The sequence below is a fragment of the Alligator sinensis genome, unplaced genomic scaffold (genome assembly GCF_000455745.1).
Source record: "Alligator sinensis unplaced genomic scaffold, ASM45574v1 scaffold528_1, whole genome shotgun sequence".
Taxonomy (NCBI): Eukaryota; Metazoa; Chordata; order Crocodylia; family Alligatoridae; genus Alligator; species Alligator sinensis.
Genome location: NW_005841846.1, coordinates 3,812,803 through 3,826,413, shown reverse-complemented (window position 1 = coordinate 3,826,413; position 13,611 = coordinate 3,812,803). Strand labels below are relative to the sequence as shown.

The 13,611-nt window shown below is 39.1% G+C and overlaps 1 protein-coding gene across 13 annotated transcripts in view; it reads right to left on the bottom strand.

Annotated features, from left to right (window-relative positions):
* The window catches only part of FAT1 (FAT atypical cadherin 1), a 165,460-nt gene that overhangs the window by 100,415 nt on the left and 51,434 nt on the right, over positions 1–13,611 (bottom strand). For all 13 annotated transcript variants that reach the window (XR_003094782.1, XR_003094783.1, XR_003094784.1 and 10 more), the window contains one exon: positions 6,667–6,981. Coding sequence is in view for 8 of the 13 variants with exons in the window: in XM_025207664.1 (XP_025063449.1) it covers positions 6,667–6,981 (315 nt within the window). In the remaining 5 variants the exon portion in view is untranslated. The remainder of the gene's footprint in view (positions 1–6,666; positions 6,982–13,611) is intronic.

The following is a 13,611-nucleotide window of genomic DNA, read 5'->3' as shown; positions in this document are numbered from 1 at the left end:
AAAGAGGAAGAATAGGCATACTGATCTGGCAAAAATGAATTTTATTTAAAAGTATAAAGGACAATTTCTGGGATTAATAGAGGGACACACTATTGAAGAGTAGAAAATAAGGAGCCTTTCCCTGTCTCTAGCAGCTGAAAAGGATTCCAACCCCATGCTCAACATTATGGGAAACGATCCTAACATTAACTGCCACTGTTGTCCCAACCCTCCCAAGCCAAAGCCTGCCAAAAAGGGCAGATAGCACATGCTGCTTTTTCAGGCGTCTTAACACAACATCCTTTCAGATCTCACTCTTACTTATAACAGCCTGAAATATTTAACAGGGACCCTCTTTTCTACCACAGCATTGCAGAACTAACATATCCATATGAAGGGTAGATTCAGAGGCAGCCCTGCAGGGATTCTGTCAATCCCTTTTGTTTGTGGACTGCAACTTAATGGCTCTAGTCCTAAAGTAATTAACAACACTCTTCACCACTTGAATTAAAGTGGCTTGCATGCAACTTGCTGAGCCATTATTACTTAGTCAGTTAAAGCTCAACGCCTTTCTTCCAATTTCACATCGAGTTTGCAATCTCACAACAAAGAACAGGAATAGAACAAAATTACAAATCAGACAAAGCAATAATAGAAAAATAGCATCCTGCAACTGCAGGATTTCAGTTTAAGGAACTGTGCTTATTTTAAAAGTAACGTCTAGTCTTTATATTCTCTTTAGAATTCTCACCAAAAAGGATATATGGAAGTACACAAGAGAACACTGAAAGGGGCTGGAAACATTTACAGCATTCAATGGATTATCTTTCACTTTTAGGACATAAATCTGAAGTTTAATTCATACTTCCCGGTAAAATTAATCAGATAATTGCTATCCTAAATTAGCACTAGTGAACAACATTTTAGATGATTCATCCAAAGTATAACATTAGTTGTTCCACAGAATTACTTGTATCATATATGCACATAAAACTTATATAAGTTAGAATTTTTGGTATATTTCAGTATAGGACTCACTGTACATTTTCTATACCTGGTTTATAAATATAACTAATGCTGTTTGTTTCTAACTCCCATATTTCAAACATTCCTGCCAGGAGCTGAATTTCTTTCTCAATTATTTTAAATATAAGTAAAAATTTAAAAAAAAAAAAAAAATTAAAAATTTAGCCACTCACAATAACCCTTAGGTAAAATCTGTAGTACTTTAAAAAAAAGTGACTCACTATAGTCTAGAGTGCACAACTACATTATAGACAGATATTACAGTCATTTTACGGACAGACTGAGTGACAGACCAAGGATGGAACACGGAGTCAGGACCACTGATTCACCTGTGCAGCACTTTTATTTAGCCATAAGTCATTAGATAGGGTTTTTGCCTATAGAGAATTAGCTGTACAATTTTCTAAAACTAGCATTGCTTCTTTTTATTTTTATGCATTTCTCTGAATCTCAAATAAATGTATTGTTCTAATGAAGCCTCCAGTCTGTGTCTATGAAATGTCACCTCTTGAAATTCCTCCTTTCCAAAAACTGTAAAATGGCTTAGAACCCCACAATTCTGATTAATCTAGGCCACACATAGCCCTAATTCATTTCTGCAAAGAAACAGGACAGGGCACCCTTTCATACTGACAGATTCACGGATCAAAACCACAGACTAGTTACTATGCATATTGCCCTACTGCCTATATTAGTTGACCCTGAATGTTGTACAATTAATCTCTCAGATTTTTTGTTGCTAATAAACCTATGATTACCATTCTTGTTCTTGCTGACTTGCTCTTTTGGGCAGCAGTCTTCTTCATTACAAGTGAATACCAAGGTTAAAAAAAAAAATCATGAATTTTATCAAAGACCAGATACATACTTCAAGTAAAGTTGATAAAAAAAAATTGGCATGTGATGTAGAAATGCGCTAAGCTGTCTTATTTACAGCATTTCTATGTATAAAACTGCAAAATGTTAGCAGAATTTTTTTAAAAAGGCACATTTAATAGAATCATAGAACTGGAAGAGACCTGTAAGATCATCGAGTCTGGTCCCCTGCCATGGGCAGGAAGTTACTGGGCTCAGATGAGCTCAAAGTACTTGTCCAGCCTCATCTTGAACACCTCTAAGGAAGGTGACTGCACCACCTCTGCTGGGAGTGTGTTCCAGATTCTGGTGACCCTTACAAAGAAAAAGTTTTTTCTTATGTCCAGCCTGAATTTACCCTCTATTAGCTTATGCCCATTGGTCCACGTCCTCCCCTGAGGTGCCTTTCTGAAGAGTTGCTCCCCTAGATCTTGATGCTCACCCCTGACATGGGGGTCTATCAAGTCACGTCTCAGCCTTCTATACTCAGACTCAACAGGCTCAGTTCCTGAAGTCACTCCCTATAGGGCCTACCCTCCATGCCCTTAATCATATGGCTGGCCTTGCTTTATACCCTCTCAAGCTAATCCATATCCTTCTTGAAGTGGGGTGTCCAGAACTGGACACGGTACTCTAGCTGTGGCCTCACAAATTTCTCTGTACAGACTAGCTACTAGCAAAAGAACACAGAGCAGTTTTCAATCTAGAGCAGGGCTCTCCAACTTCTAAATAGCCAAGGGCTGCACCTTGCAGGTATCACAGACCCCCAGACTGTTGCTCTGCAGGTGAACTCCCACTCTCTGCTACACTACATATGCAGCCCTCTTCTCCCACACCATGTTGTACATGTGAGCGGCAGGCTGACAGCTTGGGGGCTGGTTAACCCTTTTTCAGCTGCATGTGGCCCACCAGCTGTGAGCTGGATAGCTCTCATCTAGATTGTCATTATTATTTATTATTTTTATTACCACGGGCTCTACAAGTATCTATGACACTATAAAACAGAAAAGGGCAAATGGGGCCATCTTCCTGCACTCTGCAAGGTCCCTTGCACTGGAACAGGACTCATATGTTAAAATACGTTTGTACATTTAAGTATTTAAAATACGCTTACACTGGAACAAGATAAATTTGGTTTGGATATTAGAATTTTCTCACTATAAGGGTGGTTACGCATTGGACCAGGCAACTCAGAGAGGTTATGGAATCTCTTGGAATTTTAAGAACACGTTAGACAAATGCTTGTCTGGAATGTTTTAAACCCAGATGATTCTGCCTTGAGCAAGGGGTTGGACTAGATGACTTCCTAAGGTACCTTTGAGTCCTACTTGTCTATGATTGTATTGTTATTTTGTGGTATTTCTTTGCAAAGGTACTAAATCACTAGACTGCCAATTATCCACTGTTTAAAACAGCATCAGGTTTTAGTTTTGCAGTGAGTCCTGCAATATTTTAATTCCAGATCTGCTTTAAGCAATTGGGTGCAGGTGGGTAGGACAGGTTATCATCTCACTTATAAATAAGGATTTTAGACAGGCATATTTCAACCCTTTTTTTTATTAAAATGCATTTGACCACTATTACACAGTGGTGTAAACTGCATTTTGTACTCTGTGTGATAGCTATAACAGTAATTAGCATCTCTTCCAAGTGACTTTTTAAAACACGCTCAACATTCTAAACATACTTGAAAAAGCTTTAGCCCTAAATAAAGGCTAATCAGAATAATTGTATTTGATTTGCAATAGGCAGAAAGGACACTTGGAAGATAATGGTTCTGAAGTTGCATTATTTGGTCCACCTTATTTAATGAGTCTATATCCGGTATAGACTGGTAGTTTTAAACCAAACACATCCCGGTAGAGCCATTTTGGATGCTTATGAAGTCTTCCTCACCAATGTGGGGATTTAAAATATAAAGACCGGACCACTCAACCCTCACTGGTGGTACTCAGCACCAAGTCTACTATAGCTTAGTAATGAAGAAAACTTCAAGGCAAAATCACTTCCTTCCTCTCCCTTGTCTTCCCCTCTCCTATATACTTGACACTTTTGACTATAAAACAGTAACAATAACAACAATTCCAAACAATGGACTGACTCTTTCTTATCCCCAGTTAAGACTCCTAGTGCCAGTTAAGACTTAACCAACATTTTATTGTTGTTAAGACATGTACATGTACATTCATAGACTCTGAAAGACTCTTCTGAACTTTTTTGCAGAATGAGTAAATGCATTTACATTTTAAATTCTAAGTAGTTTAAAGTTTTGAGTTGCTTTTTCCTGTGCATTCAAATGCTCCATATCACATTACCTATTTCTATGGTGTAGCTGCTATAATAAAAGCAGACCAGAGTCCCCTATACACAAATCCTTACGTATTGAACTTGAAAGTACTATTATTACTTCATGATCTGGCTGCCAAAGCTTTCTCTCTACAAGGTATCTGTAGCAGAACTGCTTCACCCAACAGCTAGTAAACCCTACCATATATTAAAGGCAGTGTCATTTAGCAGTGGGTGGGACCAGAAGCATGAGTCTTGCATTCTAATACCCACTATGACACAAATGGTCTCTGAAGACTTAAAGAAGTCCCTTTTTCTCTCATCTGGCTATATCCATGCCAAATAAGAAAAAAAGAGAGGGCACAGATGAAATAGAAAAGGGAGGAAAAAGAGGCAGATGCATTGTGACAAAAGAGAAGTAAAGCAGTAGCAACCAAGAATAGAGACAAACAGGAAATAGAGAACGGAAGAAAAGGAGACAAAAGACAAAAGAAAATAGGATATAAAAAAAAGCAGAAGCAAAGGGATCACATATGTTGGCAATGGAAAGAACACAACAGATATGGATGGAGAGGGGGAAAAGTGAATTACAAGGAAAAGGGGCAATGTAGAACTGAGAAATGATCAAATGTTCAGTAATGCAATGCATTTCTTTTATTTATGTCTCTTGCTGCTTTTACTGCCAGATGTCCTCTATTTCTGCAACTAAGGATAAAAAGGTAGAAGAGCTATTTACTCTGAAACCAACACTTCATGTGCATATTAAAGCTTCCTGAGTAATACAGTTTTGCCTACACTCTGGTACTTTAAGCCTTCAGTGACTCCCTGACTGAAGGGAAAGGGGTGGAGAGTAACGTAGATCAAGAATTAATTCCCCTCCTCTTTGTAAGGTTGGAGAGTGAAGTCACTGTTCCACATTAACAAAATTAGCTTCACTGAAGAGGTCAAGGAGGAAATATGAAAAGTCAAGGTGCACTTGTACCACCCTGGGGCCTGAGAAGACATTTCTGGTCAACTAAGTCATCAGTCCTTCATGGGACCTCAATGTAGCACTACGGCCGTGCAAAATGTTGACAGATGTTTCATTTCAAAGGTGTTTCGAGCACAAAACACCAAAACTGAAACGAAACACAAGGCTTCAAAACAGCTTTGAAACGAAACGAGGGAATTCACAATGTTTCAAAAATTTCAAAGTGTTTTGAGTTTCGAAGCCGGGCTTGCAGGAAAATACAAACTAAGGAGAGAGAGGAGGGGGGGAAAGACTGCTCTGATATCGACATCTGTAGCTGGCTATACTCGCATGTCCTGAGTTTTGCTCTGAACAGTTTGAGGTGCTGTTTCCCAGAAAACCCTGCACCTATCTTCTTGAAACTTGACAGGCTTCATGGCCTCAGAAGGGGCTACCATCCCTGCTGTTTTCATCCAAATCAGGCAAGAAATTACAACATTATAGGCATTTTCGTGATTCCCCATTATAGTCTATAGGCAAAATGCCAAAACGCGTCGAAACAGTGAAACAGTTTCAGCGAAAGTTTCAGTGAAACAAAGCAGAACAGTGCTTCGAAATAGCTAAACAAAACACTGTCCCTTCAAAACAGTATATCTGAAATGTAAACGAAACATTGTCGCTTTGTACAGCTCTATATAGCACCTGTATATCCCTCCACAATGCAGAGCAACAATATACAATTAAAGGGATAACCACAGTCACAGGTCAAAATTGGTACTACTTCCTGGAATAAAGGTTAAAGAGTAAAGCATCTGATAAAGTAAGTTGTTGTCTATGAAAGTTCATGCCTGTCTGATTAAGTCTCTAAGATGCTAATCCCATACTACATATGGAGAAGAGCAGTTTCTACATTTGTCCACAAGCAAATAAAACAGCATAAAAGTCGCTCACCATTAAGTCCCCTGTACAGCTTCAATAAAAAACAATTATAGTATTTAGCTTCCTGTCTTTCTATTCCTACAAGCAATTCAGGATTTATAGTTCATAATATTAAAAGGTCACTGTTTTTTTAATCTGAGCTTTTTGTTAGAAACATCAATACTTCTATGTTTTAGGAATAATCCTGAACTAGAACTCTATTGTTTTCACACTCAAAATATCCCATTCAGCAGCTTATCATTCACAAATTCTGTGCCAGATAATGATCCTCTTATCCTGGGGAATAATCAGTCATCAAGTAGTTCAGACAGATTTGAATAAAACTATACCTCTGAGCAAACAATTCACAAGCAGTCCTACTCTATTTGTCTACAAACAGAAACCTGAAGGAGAAAAAACAGGCACAGCACAGACTGCATGCAAATTATATTATTGTCATACTGAAATAAGTTGTGCTTAACAAATTTAAGATCAAAGTACCTTGTTTTCTCTGCAACTGTGGCAAAAGTGTGAATGTAATATTACAATAAAATAGCCTCCCCATAGTGCAAAAACATTAATATTGTCCATTTATGCAGAAGAATAAATTCACAGATACACTGTTCACATAACATTATATATTTAATACCTACCAGTTCTGGGATTTATTGAAAAGAATCCTTGGGGGTTTCCGCTAGTAATCTTGTAAGTTAACTTTTCATTAGAGCTGGAATCTGGATCATATGCTTCAATCTGAATGACAGATACATCCTTAGGTGAATTTTCCATGACTTCAGGGTGATAAACAGGTTCGGTTGTCTGAGGAGCATTATCATTAACATCCCCAACTTCTATGTAGATTTCAATGAAAGACGACAGAGGCACAATGCCTTGGTCTGTTGCATAAACAGTTAGCCAATAATGTGAAGTTGTCTCACGGTCCAGCCGATCAGCAGTCTCTATTATACCTGTTCAAAATGGAGGAGAAGAACAATATTAAATGCTTAAGAAGCACATCAAATAAGAGAAAGAAGTCAAACAAATGAAACTATAGTTCTACAGCCTTTCATATTTGTAAAGACAAAACTGAGAATGTTTAAAAAAAGAACATCCTAAATCAATAGAAGGTTTTATATTGTATTGTTTCAACATATTTAATTTCCTTTGATAAGGTAATTCCTTGATTTTCATAGACATTAGGACTGGAAGGTTCATTCCTCATGGGCCATATGTGGCTCGTGCACTGCCACTTAAACAGCCGTGCCTTGCATGATTTAAGTGTTACATTCACAGTATTAGTAGTGAATCCCCCAGACCTCCTGCCAGTCCAGAGCTGCAGCACCCTGTCTCAATGTGCTGAGGTCCTGAGTGCGCATAAACACTATGCCTGGGAGCCTTGGTCTCCTGCTTGGCTGCCACTCCCCCCAGAACAACAGCTGGAGTCTTCAGGCTCCCCTTCCCTTCTTCATTTACTACTTCCTGGCCCTGGCCCTGGTGAGGGGTCAGGGCTCTTGTAGTGCATAGAGTGCAGAATTGAGGATGAGCTCATGACTTCATGCTGCAGTGGGAAGGAGTGCACCTGGTGCAGTGGGTGATGGGGGGAGTTCAAAAAATGAGCAGTCTTGAGGACCATGGTTTACTCTAGCGTGTCCCCCAGAGTATGAAGCCCCCACGGGTGTAGCTCATGGGTCAGCATCCCCCAACCACTTGGAAATTGGATAGTCCTAATCAAAATGCTGGATCCAAAAAGCAGCCCATGTTCCAATCTAAAGTGCTATTTGGGCAACATTTAGATACCTACATCCTAGCAAATGATCCTGAAAAGCCCCATTCAAGTGCTTAGATACATGAGAATTCATAAAGGTTTAAAGTTTCCACCACCAAAGGCACTTAAATGCTCAACATTACCCATTTTGGATCAGAGCCGAAGTTATCTGGTGCCAACCTTTGGAGCTATTTATCACCATGCAGATTAATAAGAAGCTATGTAAAGTAGTGGCAAGATACACTCATACAGGGATGCCCATGTGAATTTTATAAACGCACGTCTTACCAAGAATAAATACTTGGATTTGAGAATTTTGGAAACAGAAAGTTGAGGCTTATGTATTTCTTTTCATTTTAGGCTACAATAATTAGGCAAATGAAAGCACTCCTCTTACCCTTATTGTGCATGTATAAAAAGAACTAAAATCCAGTACCTTTAAAGAAAGGAATAGCTATAGAATGCACAGACTCAATGGAACTCCTTTCTCAAGTCTACAAGAGTTTGTCTGAATAAAGCTTCAGTAAAATATGAGTAAGGAGCTAAAGATTCAACACTGTGGGTACATCCACATGTGCGCTTTACAGCAGAGATGACCAATTAGCTCTGCAGTAAAGTGTCATCGTCTACACATGCACCGCATGGTACAGTAAACTAATTAACTTTGCTGCAGGATAGTATGATCCAGGATAAGTACTAACCTATGGCAGAGTCATTTAGTGTATTGCAACGCATGTGTAAACAGTGACTGGGGCTGGCTGAGGCATAAGGGTGAAGCTGCCTGCTGGCTAGGTCTGCACTGTAGCACCATCATCCCCTAGCCATTCCCTCTGCAGGACACCGAGCCAAGACGAGCAGCCCCAGGTTGGCACGCTAATCCCCCAGATCTCCTGCCAGTCCAGGGCTGCAGCACCCTGGCTCCATGTGCTAAGGTCCTGAGTGTACATATAAACACTGTGCCTAGGAGCAATAAACTCCAGCATGAACAGTGTCAGAGTTTGTTGCTACATGCTAATTGCAAGTGTAGATATATCCTGTGTGAGGAAAAGAAATATAGATCTATTTTACAAGCACAAGCACCTTAGTCCACAAGGTACAATCATAATTTATAGGTATTCCATGCCAAAAAGTTTTTTGACATCTGATGTAATTTATTTGACAAATGGGACAGTATCAAGTTTTCAAGGAGCCAAGACAAGATAAAAGCCTGTCACCATTTTTTATTTCTTGTGCTAATCTCTCTTACACAACATAAGCTATCTTCTCATTGGCATTTTCTAGCTAAATCTGACATAAAATTACCTTAATAGGTATACAAAGTACAAGGGAAATAGCAGCTGTAATGTGATAAGAGAGGCCAGAAAGAGGTACTGCCTGGCAGGTATTAATCAATACCATTATAATAATTTATGATACAGTAATGCATAAAGGCCTAATCATGACTGGACCTCCAATAAGCCAAAACAATGATATGCCAGCTGGCCTTGAGACTGTGGATATACTTATGATGCAAGAATGCCTGTGCTTTTTCCTTTCCTGTGCCCATCTGCTCTACTCATGCATGCTGTCAGTAAAATTAAATCTACATAAACCACACATTTCTGAATGTGCTTCTACAGTCTGACACTTGTAAAAAATAGCATTGCTGTCATTTCCTTTGAGTTAGAGGTTCTTTAAATATAATTAAAATAAATGTTTTTTCATAGGTAAAGAGAAGCATCTTATATCAGGGGTGCTCAACTGCTGGCCTTCAGGTCATATGTGGCCACTGGTGTCATGTCACCTGACCCTAACACACCAGATTGGTTTTGAATGCTGGGACTGGGCTCCAGGGTCCTACGCCATTCTCCAGGCCCATGTGCTAGGACTGGGCCTGACGATGCCCTGCATACCCAATCAGAGGCAGCACAGAGCCCCCAGGACCCAATCCCAGCAAGGGGAGGTAGTGTGAGGCCCAATCCTGGAGCATGGGGTATTACCCTGCAGACCAGCTCACACCCTTCATCTGACATATCGGGCCAAAAGATTGTGTACCACGGTCTTACATCAAAATATTGTAGCCTATGTTTTAAACATTTTTGTATCTATATATGTATATTTATACGCAAACATGATGTCAACAGGAACAGAGAATATGGTACACACAGGAGTAAACATGTAACAATTTCACAAATTATTAATTATTTCTTTGCCTTTATAAGGAACTACTAAAGAGTTTGATGAACACACTAAATTTTTGGAAAAAGTGTCTTTTATTACAACAGATTTCAAGCAAACTTCAAAACAGGCATGTATAGCATTTCCAACATCATATTCAGCATTTCAGACCCACCACCAGATGTCAGTAGGAAAATTAGTTTGTAAAGCATAAAAAGAGCCAGACCAAAAGGAAGGACAAATAAATGTATTGTATTTTAAAACAGAAATTTACATCCTGTACAAATGGTTTAGAGATTTAGAAGTAGTACCTGCAAAACTACAATCTTTGCAGAAGAATCTACTAATACCAGTAAACAGTAAAATATTACAAAGCCATGGTAATCATTTAAAGTACACTGGCATTTTATATTGTCCACTCCTTCAAAACAATGCAGTACATGTACTTAATTAGTTGTTGTGTTCATTTTGCTCAAAATCACAAAGAAAAGTCTAGCATAATTTCTAATTCTCATATTTAAAAAAATGCTCTTTTAAAGTGCATAGATTTCCCCTACATTTCTGGGATTTGTATTTCTCACTCCTATTACCCTTTTTGTGTGTCTTCTATTTATTCAAGAGACCTGCTTGGAAGTATACTTCTTAGAAGTTAAGAATCGTGACCTCACTTTTGACCACAGCCTTTCCATAGAAACCTGTGAATTGGACGCAGCATTTCAGTTTTACAATCTGTGCTTCTCTTTGTCCTGTAGAAACTTTGCAAAAGCTACACGCCTTACTGACCACAAGGCTAGAATACATTAATTCCCTCCTAGCAGAGCTTTCTGTTGCTTATAGCTTGTGCAGAATGCAGTAGACACACTTACTTTGTGGGCTGGGCAGCCATTATTGTACCCGTCCCACATTCTCAACACTGACTATATCAAAAGTGGCAGGTTAATTTTCAGATAGCCCTGGTTGTTTTCAAAGCTCCTGGAAGCATAAACTAACTATGTTCCTGCCACCCACACACCTGTCTATTACAAAGTTCACCAGCTTCCCTTAGCTGCTAAAACCTAGCTAGATAAAGAATGTGTCTGTTTTGCTTCTTGGGATCATATCACTCTTGTACTTGAAAAATCTCAGAATCAAATGAGAGAGAAAAAAATGCTACCAGTGAAAACCAGAAGTTCAGGATATAAAAAGATGAAAATGACAGTGTCTAAGAATATAGCACAGTAAATGTTTGTAACTGTATTATTAAAATGTCAGTTCAAACTAGATCTGGGTCCATAACATGATTTCTATAAATTCTGCACTATAACAAACCCATTACTTCTGTTACTGTACATTTTTACAACGTACAGCCCGCCAGATTACTTAACTACTGAACATGCCATGTAGCACAAATGTCTACCCAACAGGACAGCCTTGGCTTTTAGAATTTCTCCAATTTTGACTTGCTTTAGGGTCACCTGCATTGTGAAAGTGAATTAGCAATAAGTATCAGGAAACCTCAGCTACCCAAGCAACGAGTAAAACTGAAATGAATCATTTTTTCATTTCTCTTATGTTGAAACACATCTTAAATTGCTGAACAAACATTTCTTCAATATATGCTGCTGTTTAAAAGTCCAAATCACACTAAGTGTCAAAGAAGTTCATTTTATGAAACATTTGAAGAAACAAAATACCTGCATTTGGTGTTTGAATTCAATGTTAAAAATAAATGCTTCAAGTGTGCAACCAAATCCAGAAATAAAAACCTTTCCATCTAGGTGAACTTTAGAATGGCAATAGGGAAACAGTAATTGGTACATTGCCAGGAACAGAACAGACAGAAAGTAAATTATTTCTGAAATGTATTATTATTATTACATATTTGTCCATATTCAAAACAACATTCACTTGGACACTGCAAAATAGGGACAACAAACTCTCATTCTTTGCATAGGGATGTGGGGGGTGACCTGCTTCTCCCTGGTTACTAGAGTTAAGTCCCCAAAAGCAGTAGCACAAGGATGGATATACGGACACAACAGAATTGGCCTGGCATGGAGGAAGAACGTTTCAGAGTACACATGGAACAAGAGGGGGAAGGACTAGATGCTGATGCAATGTGGGCTCTTCCAGAAAAATTCTGGCTGTGTCCATGTATCCATCAATTTCTCCTGAGGCTCCTACAGAAAAACTATACCATCCCCAAAATCCATTCAATGTTTTTAAAACCACAGCTGGTCCCTACATCAAAAACTTTAACGTTAAAGCTTTGCTGAAGTCATCAAATAAAATTACACCTGTAATCCTATCTGAAATCGCAATGGCATACTGCGTTGCACAAAAGTTCACCAAATTCAACAAAATTTGCCATTTCTTCCCATAAAAGATGCAGGCTGGCACAGCATAGTTTAAACAAGGATGAAGATGCTTTTCACAGAGATACCAATATTTTCTTTCAAATCACTGGTGGTCACTGACTGGCTCTTAAAGCCTTGGTGCTGGTTTAACAACTAATCATCTTTGCGATCTTTACTACATGACTCTAGCATACAATCTTAAGCAAGAATTGGAGCAGACTAATAATGCTTTACACTAGACTAATGCTTTATGCCATTTGAAAGCTAGCATTCAAAGCTTTCAGACTGAGTAAATCACTGGATTATAGCTCTAGTGGTTCTCAAGACAGTAGCCAGAAAAATGATATTGGAATTTAAATACTAAAAAGCAAAGAAAGAATCAGAATGGTAAGGTTTTCAATACCTTGTGACTACCTACCCAAGGAGTAAATAAATGGCTGTTGCTGGTGGAAATCTTGGATAATGTGCCCAGTTAAAATATATTTTTTCTATAGCTGAGGTTTATGGGATACGATCTTGAAGTACATCAGATCACTGTTTATTTCTCAATCTTACACTGCCTTTTCTTGGCATGAGTCTAAGACTAAATATAACTAGTATTAGACTTTACAAAAATGGAAATTTCAACTACCCATTGACACTATATTGCTATAGACCACACAGTAAGATCATTGCTTTAACAATTGCTAAATTCACTCTAACACACACACACACACACACACATTCACACACACACACTCTGAAACATGCACCATTGAACAGAATGTAGAAGATATACTTCATTTTTTTTCTTTAAGACAACCCCACAGCCTGCTCTTGTGCCAAATCAGGGCTGTCCAACTGGTGGCCCGCAGGCTCCATGTACCCCGCGAAGAGTAAGCTGGCACCCTGCCCAGCTGCTGCTTTCCCTATCACTCTGTATGCAAGAGCAGCCAGAGTCTCCAGGCTGTCCCTGTCATTCCTCTATCTTAAGAACATAATAAGGGCCATACTGGGTCAGACCAATGGCCCATCTATCCCAGGATCCTGTCTCCAACAGTGGCAAAGTGGATACTATACAGGGAGAGCATCAAACTGGATCTCTAGAGTGATGCATTCCCTGTTCAGCCACCATTTATTGGGTTAGAGATGTCAGAGGAAACATCCAAACATTCTGTTCAAAATAAGGAAGCGGAGGGGAGGCAAGGCAATGCAGTGCAACAGTGGTCCTGGGAGCTGATGGTGAGCCTGGGACCACATGCGTTGTGAATTAGGGGGTGGAGGGGGATCTTCACACATGCTGCAGTGGTTGGGGAGGCATTCATGGTACAGTGGTGCGTGGGAGGCAAGGCTCATATGGG